The 16,531-nt window shown below is 32.4% G+C and overlaps 2 protein-coding genes and 1 pseudogene across 2 annotated transcripts; 2 read left to right on the plus strand and 1 right to left on the minus strand.

Annotated features, from left to right (window-relative positions):
* Positions 1-5: 5 nt before the first annotated feature.
* Positions 6-1,555, plus strand: LOC125853335 (acetyl-CoA-benzylalcohol acetyltransferase-like; annotated as a pseudogene).
* Positions 1,556-2,307: 752 nt separating this feature from the next.
* Positions 2,308-3,781, plus strand: LOC125868899 (acetyl-CoA-benzylalcohol acetyltransferase-like). Its single transcript, XM_049549468.1, has one exon. The coding sequence runs from the start codon at positions 2,420-2,422 to the stop codon at positions 3,719-3,721; it is 1,302 nt and encodes a 433-aa protein (XP_049405425.1). The 5' UTR covers positions 2,308-2,419; the 3' UTR covers positions 3,722-3,781.
* Positions 3,782-3,915: 134 nt separating this feature from the next.
* LOC125868890 (bifunctional riboflavin biosynthesis protein RIBA 1, chloroplastic-like) lies at positions 3,916-8,450 on the minus strand. Its single transcript, XM_049549459.1, has 7 exons — positions 8,293-8,450; positions 7,432-7,810; positions 7,135-7,356; positions 6,121-6,443; positions 5,086-5,215; positions 4,474-4,770; positions 3,916-4,377 (listed from the first exon to the last, which is right to left on the minus strand). The coding sequence occupies exons 1-7, from the start codon at positions 8,340-8,342 to the stop codon at positions 4,105-4,107; spliced, it is 1,674 nt and encodes a 557-aa protein (XP_049405416.1). The 5' UTR covers positions 8,343-8,450; the 3' UTR covers positions 3,916-4,104.
* Between the last annotated feature and the right edge of the window lie 8,081 nt (positions 8,451-16,531).

Below are 16,531 nucleotides of genomic sequence, written 5' to 3' on the forward strand. Positions count from 1 at the left end.
TCTTAATGGCTCATTTAGATATTTAAATCCAGCTAAGGAAAATGGTAAAGCCTTCAACTCCTACCCCAAATCATCTACGGACCCTCAAACTTTCATTGTTTGATTAGAGTGCTCCTCATATATTTGTACCAATCAATATTGTTCCACGAATTACTGATCAAATTAGATGTGACAAGTTGCAACAATCTTTAGCCGATACTTTAACCAAGTTTTACCCTCTAGCTGGAAGATTTAATAAAGATGACACCTCTATTCACTGCAACGACCAAGGTGTTGAATCCAAAGTCAATGCGGCTCTTGCTGAGTTTCTATTGAAGACACTACAATTAGTTAGCTAGTTAGTAATTAGCTAAATTAGTTAGTTAGTTGTAGATTAGCTGACGTGGCAGTAGTTAGTTAATAGTACAAGTTAGTTATAACTAACTTGATCAGTGGAGTGAAGAAAAGCACTTGTATATATATTCTGTAGCATACTCTGTAACTGATTCATTCAATACAATACACAATTTTATTTTTCACTGTTGGTCTTCTTCCTCTTAGACTCACAGAACCTCCATTCGAGGACTTAACAGTTTCTCCATCAAGATTGAGCTTTTGAACGACTTTCTTCTAACTGATTTGCCATCAAGTTTACTACTTAGTGTCCAAGTGAAGAACATATTCAATTGTGGAGGACTAGTCATTGGGATAAATATTTCACATATTCTAGCTGATGGTTTCACATTAGGATCATTTGTCAAGGAATGAGCACACATTACCCAAACAGGGACAACAAAAGATTGTCTCCAAAGTTTCGGTCACTTGTCATCGCTCTTTCCCCCAACAGTGCTATCAGGACCTCAAGTTTCACCGCCTTCCAACGTAGGCCCTGAGATTGTCACCAAGAGGTTTGTGTTTGATGCTTTCGCAATAGCAAATCTCAAAGACAGAATCAATTTGAGTGCTACATTCACCAGACCTACTCGACTGGTGGTCCTTCTTTCATTCCTATGGAAGGTTCTAGTAGGCAATTCAATAACCAGACATGGACATTCAAGGGGGTCATCGTCTTTACTATTTCCGATTAATTTGAGGGGAAAATTAAATTTGCCTTCTTTAGAGAACGCTCTAGGGAATTTATACGTGACGGTTGTTGCTTCTATTGAGGCAAACCAGTTGAGAAATGAGTTAAATGGCTTTGTTAACGTGGTAGGAAGTACAACAAGGGACACATCTGCAAGCATTGGTAAGGCAAACATTGATGATATTACATCTATGTTTGCTACCTGTGGCACAGAAGTTATAAACAAACTTGGTCTAGGAGACGCGATAGACATTTATCCGAGCACTAGTTAGTGCAGATTCCCCTGGTACGAAGCAGACTTTGGTTGGGGAAAGAGCAGTGTTAGCAAGCCTTTTGAAGTATTTATCCTAAATGACACAAAAGATGGTGACGGAATAGAAGCATGCATGGGTTAGTTTGAAGGAGAATGAAATGACTGAATTCGAGAGAACTTCTGAAATATTGTCATACACTTCAAAAGTAGCATTTGATTCCTCCATGTGGATAAAATGATTCATTTTGAAGTGTAAAATTTTCATAAGAGCGTAGTGATAAGATTCTGTTTTGGTTTTTCCCTGTTTATTTATATGATGAAAAGGAATATCTAATTTCAATTGAATTGTGAATGTGGAGGGATCAAGTTGTCACCTCTTGTAAGGAAATGAGTTAGCTGATCTGTTGACAGATAATATATGATTTATACATATAGTTTATGTATTAGTATAGTTAAACATGTGTGTCCACCCCTGATTGATCTGAAATAATATTGATATTTTGTTCTCCACTTCCAAAATAGCATTGGATCCATTCCTTTCGATTTCTTGTTTTCTCCATTCATCACAAACAAATTATGTTGTTTGCCGAGTTGGTAGATATTCATTATTTTTCAAACTATCTTGAGTCATGGGATACAAATCCTAGCTGATGATAGAGTTAATAACTTATATCTTTGTTTGTTGAAGCAATCAGCTTGATCCATTCAGGGATATATATATATATATATATATATATTAGTCCAAATTTCTAGTGCTTCTCTTTAATTGTATTATATAATATAAATTCGTATGCAAATAAAACTGAGAGAATCAGCTTGGATAGGCATCTAGATTGGATCAATGCCTGTATTTTTGTTTTTTTGTTTGAGCTCGGCCGGTCACTTTTGGGCCGGCTTATTGATGGAACCATTTGCTTTTATTTAATGAACAAAAGCCTAACTAGCAGAATAAACAAAAATGAACTCCGTTAATAATCTGGTCCAAAAATGCATCCACACATTTTTAATTGCTCAGATCCATATCATTAGCAGATACTATTTTATTTCCCTATTAAGAAACACTCTAGTGTATTCAAACTCTCTTTTGTTGCTAATCCTAATTAATGGCCAAGTTAGAGATCCAAATCCACAGCAGGAAAATGTTGAAGCCCTCAATTCCTACCCCGAATCATCTTCAGACCCTCAAGCTTTCATTTTTCGATCAGATGGTTCCTCGTGCATATGTGCCAGTACTCTTCCACTACTTGCCAAGCTGCAGTACGACTACTGAAAGATGTGATAAGTTGCAAAAATCTTTGGCCCAGATATTAACCAACTTTTACCCTATAGCAGGGAGATTTAATGAAGATGAATTCTCAATTCAGTGCAATGATGAAGGTGTTGAGTATGTCCAAACCAAAGTCAACGCGGATCTTGCTGAATTTCTTCACCAAGGACCCAACACTGAGCTTTTGAATGATTTTCTTCCATGGCCTAGTGCTGTTCCACCATACTCAGATCTACCATCAAGTCCATTACTTGGTGTCCAAGTGAACCTATTCAATTGTGGAGGACTAGTCATAGCCATACAAATTTCACACATTGTAGCTGATGCTTTCACTTTAGCAACATTAGTCAAGGAATGGGCGCACACTTGCCTTACAGGAACGACAAAAGATTGTCTCCCAAGTTTTGGTCACTTGTCATCCCTATTTCCCACAAGAGTGCTATCAGGAATTCAATATTCACCACCATCCAACAGGGGCACTAAGAGTTTCACGAGGAGGTTTGTGTTTGATGCTTTGGCGATAACTAAGCTCAAAAATACAATCAAATATTCAAGTGCCATTAAGCCTACTAGAGTGATGGTCGTTATGTCGTTAATATGGAAGGTTCTTGCAGGCATTTCCACCGCCAAAAATGGACATTCAAGGGGCTCATCTTTTTTATTTCCTATTAATTTGAGAGGAAAATCAAAGTTACCATCTTTAGAACATGCTCTAGGTAATGGTACCATGTTTGGAATTGCTGATCTAGAGGCAAGCCAGGAGTTGAATCATGAGTTGGTAGGAAATACAATACGGGACACATGCGTAAGCATTGGTAAGGCGACAAGTGTTGATGATGTTTTCTCTTTAGTTGTTAACAATCAGATAAAAGCTGTAGACATGCTTTGCCAAGGTGACGAGATGGACATTTATTCGTGCACTAGTTGGTGTGGATTCTCTTGGTATGAAGCTGACTTTGGTTGGGGAAAGCCATTCTGGGTGAGCTCCGTTAGCCTTGATGCTATTGAAGTCATTATGCTGATGGACACAAAGGATAGTGATGGAGTAGAAGCATGGGTTAGTTTGAAGGAGAATGACATGGCTGAATTCGAGAGAGATGATGATATCTTGACATTTTGTTCTCCACTTCCAAAGTAGCATTCCTTCCATTTGGATAAAACGGAACTAGTACATTATTATGTAATATTCCTTGTTGTTTTCTTCATTCATCACTAGTACTCTTTGTTTAAATCAACGAAAAACATGTGTCATATAAACTTAAATCGTGATGATATGTGTACGTACATACATACTCTTTGTTATCACCAAAGTCTCTGTTGGCTTTCACTAACACTTGACAAGGTGAATTGCATTACTTCTCATAAATGCTAATATACATCCAAGGACAAAAAGAATTGTCCGTAAAATATCAGCACCAAGAAATCAATATTTAGGTACGATGAGCAATAAATAATGATTAATATTTGAATTATGTGTTAAAGGTGATAGCTATTCCTCAAGCAAGTTATTCGCCAACCAGATCATCTTATAGTAGAAGTATTCTCAGAGTTTGGTTTACCATTTGTTGTGCTGGTGCTGGTGCTGGTGCTGGTTGCCGGGCGAATAAGGTTCAAACCATATACATGGCCCATTTTAGCACGTTTTGTTTCCAAATATCTCTTGTTATCTTTTGTAATGGGAGTAACAACGGGGACCCTACCAGAAATTGCCAAACCATAACCCTTGAGCCCGCTGTATTTTGCAGGATTGTTAGTCATCAGCTTCATAGTTCGAACACCAAGATCCCTTAAGATCTGCAGATGAAAAAAAATTAGTTTTGCGTTAAGACAACAAGATTTACACAAAAGTTACAGCACAATCCAGAGACAGCCTATATAGGAAGTGAGTACCTGTGCACCAACCCCGTACTCTCTTGAATCAATGGGCAAACCAAGATCTTCATTCGCTTCAACAGTATCACGTCCAGCATCTTGTAAATTATAAGCACGAAGTTTGTGACCCAAACCAATGCCTCTACCCTCATGACCACGGAGGTAAACCAAAACCCCCCTGCCAGCAGCCTCAATTTGTTGCATTGCAGTTGCCAGCTGGGATCCACAGTCACATCTGGCTGAACCAAATATATCTCCTGTGAGGCATTCCGAGTGTACCCGGACAAGAATATCTTGTCCATCTCCTATATCCCCCTGGTCATTCAACAAATTCATCCCAAATCAGTACCAACAAAATGAACTCGTCAAGCCAAATACGCCCATAGTTTACATTAATAAAATTCTACAAGGATGTCAAACTGGACGTCAAACTGTAAAGTGATGTAAGATACAATAGTAAACGTGCTCGTCCCCTTTCCACTTAAGAAGAAGATGGAACTTCATGTTTCAAATAGATAAGATATCTAGTTTTGTGATTAGTGAAGCACAACAAACTGATATGTTTGTACAACTTCGAGTAGTCCAACCACTGCCGAAGATATATGCGAGAATATCCTGAAAGTTGCTTACCTTAACCATAGCAATGTGCTCAATTCCATCTATTATTGACTTGAAGCAATGGGCAGTAAACGGGCCCCACATAGTAGGTATTCTTGCAGCAGAAGCATGCTCTACCAGCTGATCTGTTTTCCTCCTATATCTGTAAAAGGAAGTTCTTGTCAGATGATGTACCAAAAGCTAATGTAGCAGAAATGATAAATGAAAGCTTGCTTTCAAGCATTTGCTGGACAAAGCAAGGATAAGAGAAGTCACATCTACTGAGTTTTAAGATATTAATGCAGCTAAATGCAAACGAAATGAAAAAAAAAATCAAAAGTAGACTTCTTTTGATCAAGTAAAACTAAACTAGACATAGTATGTTAGCACATGGATGTGTTGGCAGACACAATTTAGTAAAAGAACAGATGCAATGCACCAACCCATGAAGATAAAGTTTCTTCAAAGACTTGCTGCATCTCCAATCTCTTGTAGTCTGGTTGTTCAGTAACTGAAAAGATTTATATCACCATTGATTCCATGATGCCCAGTGATAGAAAAGCCTAAGTCTATCTTCATCCTTAGAAGTGAGAGCTAAGCTTACAGTTTTTGGGGATAAGTAAGCTTACACAATATAAGGAAATCATTGACTTAAATGGGAACTGTCTGAAGTATACTAAGAAGTGGTTTACCCAAAAATAGAATGTGGAAATCAGGATTAGGACGCTATTACAGGGTGCTCCTGACTATCAAATCAGAACTTTAACACATCTCTTGGTTTCTCTTGAGGAATAAGGGGCATGGACTTTTGCACAATCTCCCAAATTAACTGCCTAGTATGCAGTAGATAAAAGAAAGAAGAAGCTAAATAGAAAAATAGATCCACTCAGAAAAGGAAGCCTCACTTTAGAACCATCAGAAGTATTTATCACCTCGTTAAAGCATGACAAAACAATAAACCACGAAAGAATTTATTCAGCAACACCAACTCTTAAAGAAATTTTTTTATTTGAAATTGGTAACATAACACCAACTCTTAAAGAAATCAGAAGCAGATCTGTTAACCACCTGATTAAGTCAGCAACTGATATGATCTTCAAGTTATGTTCTTTTGCAAATTTACGAAGCATAGGCAATCTAGCCATGGAACCATCATCATCCACAACCTCACATATTACTCCAACAGGGTCTAAGCCAGCTAACACGGCAAGATCCACAGAAGCCTCAGTATGTCCAGCTCGTTTTAAAACCCCGCCTTCCCTGTATTTCAAAGGAAAAATATGCCCCGGGCGATTGAAATCCTCAGGCTTTGAATCTCCGGACGCAAGTGCCAATACTGTCGTTGCTCTATCATGAGCAGATACTCCTGTAGTCGTTCCATGTTTCGCGTCCTGCATGATTGTTTTACCATTAATGCTTCGTAAGCATCCAATTAGAAGGAGACAAGACTAGGATGCTGAAAGGACAACTAGCAGCAAGAGGGATCACACAGGACGGATAATTCTCAAGAGATCTTTTAGCACAGAAACCAAATTAAAAGAATTAAATGTTAGAACATCTTTCAGAAACAAGCCTTAGGTATGTTCATTTATGTTTTAGCCCTTATTAAACGTAGAAGTAAAACATTGAAGATAAAGGTTGTCGTATTCCACACAGTTGCCAGAATAGCATACACTAGATAGTAGATCCTTGAAATATTCCCTGGAGAACACAATATCCCAGCATTGATTGAGAGTAACTCTCCAATTGGAAAAATGGCAAGGCAAGTAGGCGTGCTTGCACAACAATTATAGTGTTGGACTTGGTACAGTAATACTCTTTCTGTTTACAAAGCATCCCACGAAATTTGTAGCAGAAAACTTCTTACATCTTTTTTTCTTCTTTCTTTAGTTGGTAAGGTTTAGATATCAAACAACTTAGTAATTTGACTGTATCAGGCAGGTTTAGAAATGTTAAATTCCCAAATTCTGAAATGAGAACTCGCTTGCCATTAAGGAAGCTCCCTTGCACATCACCCATACCACCCCCAACTCCACCCTTACAAAAAGAGATGCAAACGTAAGTAATCAAGTTAATACATACCACTGAGACTGTGAATGCTGTACAAAGTTTCTCCTCATTCTTTTTATCGTTTACCATCAATGGAAGCTGTAACCTCTCCAAGTGTTCTTCTGTCATGCTCACACAAACTATCCCTGTTCCATACTTCACAAAGAAAGCCATTGCTTCTGATGTAGCTTTGGATGCAGCCATAACTAAATCCCCTTCATTTTCTCTGTCTTCATCATCTGTAACTAGCACCATCTGCAATAAGGATTGACTTAAGTTTATTTTTACAAACATAAGAAAAACTCTTGTTGACTTTTAAGAAGAACCTACCTTTCCTTGGCGAATGTCTTCAATAGCCTCAGGAACAGATGAAAAACCTTCCGTCGGACAATCCAAATCACATTCATCATCATCTGAAAGAAAACCACTTGTTGTTGGAACGCCATCTGCTTCTAGCGTTGCAAAGGTTACAGCATCAGGTTGAGTCTCAGTTCCTGTAGAGAGGTTACTAAACAGAGAAGCTTCTCCCCTGGATTGAGAACGAATGTCTCCTTCACCAGATAGCAATGCAGAATTAATCTTGAAATCATTCTTGATGGTTAAGTGTGGTCTAGCATTAAGCCGTATGAATGACCCTGAAGATACCCCATTAAGAGAAACTAGATCTCCGGAATGCAATCCATTGAACAACTTGAAGTTCTTTAATGCTCTACAAAAAAAGTTAGCAGATTAGGGAAAACTCATAATCCTGCAATTATTTAAGAAATTGAAAGGTGAGAAATCAATATTTAAACAGGTGAACGGAGAATGTTCAACCACATTATAAACTAAGCTGATGCTATTGACAGATCTTAGCAAGTTTTTACATGACTAGATATGCTACATGTCAATTAAACTACTACTACTACGCCTCAATGCCTAAATAATCCATCACCAAGTCAAATAAAGAATCTTGAAAAGCAGTAAAATTGTAAAACAGAGTGCGACTCTGTAAAGTTCAAACAAGAACAATTCCAAGAAACCATTCAAGAAATGTACAAATCCAAGTCAAATAAAGCTTTCCCTTTTCAAGAAATGCATCCACGGTGAATTCAAACATACCCATCATAAAAAGAAAGAACCCATAACAGGACACTACAAAACCCAGATTCCTAAAATCAACAGATTGATTCTTGAAAAGAAAAAGCTTACTGGGATCGACTGAGAGATGTTGAAGGGAAAGAAATGTTGATGGAAGCCATGAATATTGTGTCTTTCAACGGCAAGGTGAAACCTGAAAGAAGATTAATGGTGGAGTTTGGTGTCTTTCTCTCCTTTTATAGAAGAGAAAGCGAAAACCAACTTCTTATTTTTCAATGAAAGATTTCAGAAAGGTCTAGGAAATAGGTAGGTTGGCGCAAATAAATGCTACGCTAACTTGCGGGTCATGTCCCATTTCTTTCATTCACCAATACCAATTTATACAAGCTCATTTTGCGATTTACTCCGTCTGTTCTTAATTATTTATTTTACTTGTTTTTTTTATTTATTTAATTTGATAAATTAAAAACGGATTAAAAAAAAATTATCTATTATATCTTCAATTAATTATTTTGAAAAAGGTATAACTTCGTGAAAATTTTAAATTTTTAATTTATCTACTTTATACTCCCTCCGTCTCATTTTATATATCATCCCTTTCTATAAATAGCTGGACCACAATACTTGTTATTTTATAAAATTTATGCATAAATTATCATATTTTGACTATTATGCCCTTGATAGAATAATTAATTAATCTTGTCATTTATTAATAAAGTTGACTTAAGAAAACATTAAATAAGAATAGAAGAGTAAAGTTACATTATTTCTTAATGCAATTGCAAAGTAAAAAGATGACATATAAAATGGGACGGAGAGAGTAATTAATAAGGACAAAATGGTAAACTTATTATGTTAATCATTATTTTCTTAATAGGTATGTCAATTCAAAAGTGGACAAGTAATTAAGAATAGAGAGAGTTGATCAGTTATAGTTATACCCTTGTAAAAATAAAATGTGTATATATACTATAACCATTTACCCATGTTATCGAATAAATTGTGCATTCATATCTTGTTGATTAGCAAATGGGTATACATATATTCTTTTTGTTAACAAATCAATATTTCGTAAATTAAAAAAAAAATCAAAAATATCACGTAATTTTAAAAAATAATTTTACCCTTTTTTTTTTACTCTTCTAGATGACTAAAACTAAAAAAATGTAATTTCTTTTTTATTTGGTTATCACCTCGCGATCTGATGATGATCTTGTTAGTCGAATAAGTGTCCCAAATGTAAGTCGTTGGAGTGATGATTGAATAGTAGAGGGATTGAGCATTTTTCATTTAGATCGGGTCTGGTCAAGAATAATAGGTAAGGTGTTTTTTTTAAAGTCAATGAAAAACTTAATATGAATCATTTGTTAGATAATGATGATGTTTATATTCATCACTCTTTAACAAATGGGATACCCATTCTAAATTACAAAATTTTTAAAAAAATATTTGCCTTTCTCCCTTTTCAAAAAAAGAAAAAACAACGAATCATGTACAAAATAAAAATAACAAATCTTCCGTCAATATTTAATTAATTATAATAAGAAGAAGATAATGTCTTATAGATCGTCCATGATTCATGGTACATTGTATAGTGACAACTGACAAGTATATTTATTTTTAATATATAAATACACACATAAATTGGTAGGTATTATTCATTGCACGATTTACAAGCATGGATCCCAATAATGTGTTAAATATTATAATATTTTACTATAAAGAACGATTTTGCGTATCAAATGTTTGAAGTTGGAGTGATATAACAATATATTTGGAAAGCTAATAAAAATAATAATACACTTTGTTTAGTTTGGTAGATATTTTTATCAATTAAAATGTATACGCTGTAATTTTCTATTGGTAGGTGTATGATTTTGTATTATATATTTCACTCCTAAAATACTCTATATAATAGTTTCATATTGGAAACAACAAATCAATTCGGAATTAAGTTCTAGTCAAAGGATATAAATGTCACTACAAGAAAATGATGAATTACATGGGGATTTGATTGGGAATTAGTATGAAAATTTGCAGGAAAATAATATTCATGCGGATTTTCATACTAATCCCTAAGAAAATCCCATGTAATTCACAGTTTTTCTGTAGTGTGTGTTTAAGCTACTTATTTAATTTTGATAAGAAATTTAACTTATTTTTATAGATGCGTGCAAGTTAGAAACACCTACTAATATACAACCATATAATTTTTTGTTACTTTTGTTGTATATCTCATTAATATAAAATATGATTATGTCTCAATATATGTGAAAATGTGTAGAGTATAAAAATCAAAATATTTAATGTTGATTATGAATTTATACATAGATTTTTCAAATATTTTAAAATAAAATTTCTTCATTTAAAAAGTACACAAAAAGTAGTAAAAATCAACATAGCTGATGGTTCAAAATAATTTTTGAGATAATTATAATCAAAAGAAAAATATATGACTCCCAAATATAACACTTTCACATAAATTGGGAGGGAGTGTACGTTAGAATATATTTCCTCCATTTCCTTTTACCTGATATACTTTTTTTTAACGAGAGTCAATTATATTAATTTTTTAAGCTAAATTAAATTAGATTAATTTCATATTTTAATTAAATTTAAATATTTAAAAATAATATGAAAAATACCAAAAAGTTGCATTCTTTTTCTTTTTAATATAATGTAATACATTTTAAAATTTTGATTAAAATTTATATAATATAACTCTTGAATAATAAAAGATGACAAGTAGAAATGAACTATAGAGTAATATTTTGGAAATTTTCTTTGCAATATTTTGGTAAAAGAGAATATATGGTCCAATCATGTTTGTCTGTTATTCATTACATAAAACCATTTGTAGTTCTTATATTACAAAAAAAGTGGGTGTTATGGTGGATGGAGCTGGACCAATCCAAATTGTGATAATGAAATGTATACACAATAACTAAATATGCTATCCCTAAATCCCATTTTTCACTTTTGACCAATTTCCAATTTACAATTTTGGCTGCTGCTGGTCAAACTCTGACCCACTTGGGTCTTCTTATCCTCGTTTTTTAAAATAAAATAAAAATTAAACGTTAGAAATAGAAGTTAATTACTTAGAATCACGCTAATTTATAATATTACAAATCTCACCTGATTTTGGACTTCGAGTGCATGTATCTGACGCGTCTAGATACATGGGTCAAAATCATGTGTAATTTGTTCTAGATATATTGTATCTAAATGGAATTGCGTGTATCTGACATTTTCACTCGTCTCTCACTTATCTCACTCGTCACTCTCCTCTCTCCTTGTATTTGATATTCAAGATACATGTATTTAGTATCTCAAATACATGTATCTAGTGTGATTCACATGTATATGCGGATCTCGCTCACTTCTCACCTTCTCCTGCTCGCCTCGCTTCCTATTTTAGTGTATATGGTAGAAAAATACATATATTTAGGTGTATTTAGCTTGAAATATGACATGGAATTATTAACTAGTGAGACATATTTTAAACTATAAAGAGAATTAGTAAATATGATAGAATTGTTTATCTAATTTTGTAGGTTTTCTTCTCTTTTTTTCTACGTTATCCAATACCTCATTAAAACTTAATTAAATTTAAATTTGTATTTAAAAACTCCATATGAGAAAGATAAACATTTTTTAACGAAAACGACTTCCTACCACATTGTCTAATATCTTCTTTTCTACGCTTTCATTTCGTTCCATCCCCTTTTACTTTTTAATTTTATAAATTTCTTTAATCGTATTCATAAAGTGTTAACCTTCAAGATTTCTAATCCTCAAAAATATTTGGAGGACAATATTCAGTTTGTCCAATTTTAAATTTTTTTATAAAAAAATAAAATTTAAGTATAAAAATATTTACAATAATTAATAATTTAAAATATTTTTAAAATTATAATAAATAAATATTTCTTTAACTAGTAACCAAAACACATAAAATGAAATGGAGAGTAATTAGTTTTGATAGCTATTTTTCTATTATATATAAGCAATAAAATTTGTATAAGGGAAAAGGGTCTGATATATCCCTCAATTTTGTCATTTAGAGTTGATATACCCCTCGTTATGAAAGTGACTCATATATACTCTTACTGTTATGTTATACAAGTGGCTCACATATGCCCTTCATTTAACGGAAGTGAAAAAAATTAGTTTAAAATTTATTTGTTTGACTTTAAATTTTAGAAATATTAATGTAGGGGTATATATATGATACTTCTAATAAAGTTCAAAGTATATTTTAATCATTTTTCATACAAAAATTATTTTTTGACTTTTTTGATTATCATTATTTGAGTTTCTTATTCTTTTTTCATTTCATTCTTTAGTGTAAAGAAAAAAAAATTAAAACTGATGTTTTTGCGGCTATATTGTAATTTAGTTTTTGTATTTGTAAGAATAAAAAAAATGGGGCATCTACAATAAATTTTACAAGAAAATTAGTGAAACATAACGAAATTTGGCCATCAAAATAATAAATTTAAATTAGTCATTGAAACAAAAAAAGTAAAAAAAAAACGTGTGAGGAGGATCAAATATACTCCATATGGAATATATTTTTTTCAAAAAATAATTTAAATATTAAATTAAAATAATTTTTTCCACTTTCGTTAGAGGAAAAAGATATATGTGAGCTATTTGTATAAAGTAGGGGTATATAATAAGATATATCGACTCTAAATGACAAAGTTGAGAAATATATCAGACCATTTCCGTATAATTTTGTTTCGGGAGACAGGAAAGAGTTGACCAAGTCCGTTAGCAAAATAAAAGTTGTTATCGCTTATTTCTCAAAGACAAGTGGAAGGTTGATGCTTGCCAAATTGGTACAAGGAAGTTAGTTAAGAGGTAGGCATCCGGTTCCATTGCGTGCTAGAGATAATAACGGGCGGTAAATGGATGAATTTGATTAAATTCGAGCAAGTTAAATTAATCTATATATTAAAAATTTAATTAGTTCAAAATTTATGTAAACAAAAAATAAATAGAAAAGGACTTAGAATACCTATTAATTATGCGAATTAGTACAAAAGTATTCTTCATCTACCTATCGGACCTAAAATGACTCTGACATCAACCTTTTAGCTCCTTTTTTATCTTATTGGCTATCCAAACAAATAATTAAATTAATTAAAAAGACTACCAAATACCCACCCGCTCTGCCCAAAAGCTCCACCCGTTAAAATTCTTTTAACCCAAGTATATTTATTTATATCCACTACTAATATATAAGAGGGAATAAGCACACCCGTTTCGGTCGATGCGTGTGCTTTCCAGAAATATCTACTAAGTTTGAGGATAATTTAATCAGTTTAGGTTTATTGTGACTGCTTGCAAATTAGGACTCTTAAAATATCACATGTGTCACATATATTATTTAAAAAGTGTGTTTAAAATATTATAAAAATAATTGACAACAGAATTATAGAATTAAAACAAATAAAATAATATATATTGGCCCGAACTTGTCCGGGCTTTTGTATCTAGTTTAAAATATAAATAAGCACATACATTGGTAGGTACTTCCTCTTCCTACTTCTTTGTCCGCTTTTGAATTGGCACACTACACACCTATAAAGAAAATAATGATTGACATAGTGAGTTTATCATTTTACCCTATTAATTATGAAGTGTTTTTTTTTTTTTTTGGCAATAAAACTGTGAATATTACCATACCAAAACAAAGTATTACAATTTAGGAAAGAAAAAACTATAGAATCTAGCTACTTACTATCTACCACAAATTCTATATATTAAATCTTGACAATTTCTTGCTTTTCTAGACTCCTTAACTCTTTCTAGTCTAACTTGTAACTCCTTCTTTATTTGTGCAATGATGAAATTTATATTTACATGTTTCTGTCTAAACTGCCTCCAATTCCTCGTTTGCCAGGTATAAAAAAATTGTTGCTCCATATATAGCAGCTACTGCTTCCTTCTTCAATTGCTTCCAACGTCTTCTTTTAATCCACGCCAATATTTGTTGAATTGTGCCTCTTAGCAGTACCACATCCATCCAGTTAGCCAAATCTCTCCTCACTGTATTCCCCCAATGACATTCAATAAACAAATGTTGGTGCGTTTCAGCACTCTCTTCCTCACACAAGCCACATGCTGCATTTTCAACTTGTATATGCATATTATGTAGTCTATCTTTAGTGAGCAGTCTTCCTTGGTATGCAATCCACAAGATAAATCTTTGTCTAGGTTGCATTATAGAGCTCCAAAGTAAGTCTGCCTCTGGGCATTTGCGTAACAGACAAGCATGGCTTGGTAGCTATTGGTCATAGAGTATGTGCCATTTGGTGTCAAAACATATTGTCCCCTTTGGTACCATTGGAGCATTTCCGTCTTCAAAACATTCAGTTTCTTCCAATACCAACTACAATCCGACCAAAGTTGAAGTATTTTTCAAACCCTTATCCCTTTAAAAAGTATACAAAAAGTAGTACATATCAATATTGCTAATTATTCTAAATATTTTTGAGAAAATTATAATCAAAAGAATTCTCATCAATTGGGACAGGAGAGTACATTAGAAAATATTTTTTGTATATTTTTTTAACTTGTCATAATTCACTTTATGAGAGTTAATTTAACTAGTAATTTTTTAAGTTAAATTAAATTAGATTAATTTTATATTTTAATTAAATTTACTATTAAAAAAATAATATAAAAAGTATTGTGAATTGTATTTTTTTAAAAAAATTACTATAGAGTAGTACATTTAAAATGTTAATCAAAATTTATATAATTTAACTCCAGAAAAATAAAGTCTGACAAATAAAATGAATGGTTGTAATTTTCTTTGCAATATTATCTGCAAAGGGAATAAAAATCAAATCGTCCAGAAGAAGGATTTGATTTAAGGTCCAATCATGTTTATTTGTTATTCACTGCATAAAACCATTTGTAGTTCTTATCAAAAAGTGGTTGTTATGCTATCCTTAAAATTTAAATCCCATTTTTCACGTTCTTATTTTCATTTTCCTCGTTTTTTTAAATGTCTGATTTCTACATTGAAATTTGATTAAATTAAATTGGAGAGTCTTATAGCTTAGTTAGTTGGCTACTTAAATTTTATTTTATTAAGGGTTCGATTCTCCACAATCTTCTTTCCATTTCCCTTTCCCTCACCCCCAATTTTTTATTTTTTAAAAAAAGTTTGATTAAATTTAAATTCATGTTAAAAAATTTTACTTTCTAATAAAGACGATTCTATATTTACATTATCATGTACCTTCTTTTCTTATTTTTCATTTCGCTCCATCACTTTTTTTTATTTTAAAATTTTCCTTTAATCTATTCACAGAGTATTAGCCTATGGCTAGAAGATTTCTGATTCTCACATTGTCACATATATTTGGAACGAGATTCAATTGAGCATTTCTTTTTTGAAAAAACAAAATTTGAATATAAAAAAATATTTACAATAATTAAGAGTCATTTAAAATATTTTAAAAATTATAATAAATAAATATATCTTTTTATTTAAATAGTAGCCTAAACACCTAAAATGAAACGGGGGAGCAGTTGGTTTTGATAGCTATTTTTCTGTTACATAAACAATAAAATTTGTATATTATATTTTGGAAGACAGAAGAAAATTGACCAAATCCGTTAGCAAAATAAAAGTTGTTGTCGCCTATTTCTTTAAGGCAAGTGGAAAGTTAATGCTTGGCAAAATGGTCCCATAGCTTGCTAGAGATAATAAGGGACCGTAAATGGATGGATTTGGTTAAATTAATAAATATAGCAAAAATTTAATTTGTCCAAAATTTATTTGGATTAAAATAAGTTGAATCAAATAATAATTTATAGCCAACATAACCTACGTACCTCTCATTTCTTTGTAAACATATCACAGCTATTGAAGTGAAACCTTTTAATCTAAAATATGAAAGAAGCATTTTGAGATAAAAATGTGTGTTTTGATTCTTTCACATTTAAATAGGGAAGATAATAGGGCGAGCGGATGTGGGTTAGTTCGACGTTTTTTTATTTGAAACACTGTTTGTACCAAATGTGAACATTTTGAATTTGCTAGAAGACACTTCAACGATACTCTTTCCTCTTCTTCTTTTTTTGGTGGGAGCGAAACTCTTTTTGTTGCCTCCATTCTTCACTCTATTCTTATAAAAAAAAATGTGTATTCTTCGCTCAATTTTAGCTTTATTCTCTTGAAATATTCATAATCTTTTTTTTTTAAAGTCTCTTATAATATTCATAACTCTTTATTTTATAATCACTAAAATGGCATTATCTTTTGGTCTCTAATTTAATTGTCCCTATTTTGATATTCTACCATTCTTATGAGTTGGAAATATTG

Source organism: Solanum stenotomum, chromosome 1, assembly GCF_019186545.1.
Source record: "Solanum stenotomum isolate F172 chromosome 1, ASM1918654v1, whole genome shotgun sequence".
NCBI lineage: Eukaryota > Viridiplantae > Streptophyta > Magnoliopsida > Solanales > Solanaceae > Solanum > Solanum stenotomum.

Excerpts from the sequence above, each read along its gene's own strand:
- LOC125868890 (XM_049549459.1), bottom strand. The coding sequence starts at position 8,342 with ATGGCTTCCATCAACATTTCTTTCCCTTCAACATCTCTCAGTCGATCC. Across the intron at positions 5,216-6,120 it reads TCAGTTGCTGACTTAATCAG|ATATAGGAGGAAAACAGATC; the intron begins GTGGTTAACAGA and ends TTCCTTTTACAG. Across the intron at positions 4,771-5,085 it reads AGCACATTGCTATGGTTAAG|GGGGATATAGGAGATGGACA; the intron begins GTAAGCAACTTT and ends TTGAATGACCAG.
- LOC125868899 (XM_049549468.1), top strand. The coding sequence starts at position 2,420 with ATGGCCAAGTTAGAGATCCAAATCCACAGCAGGAAAATGTTGAAGCCC.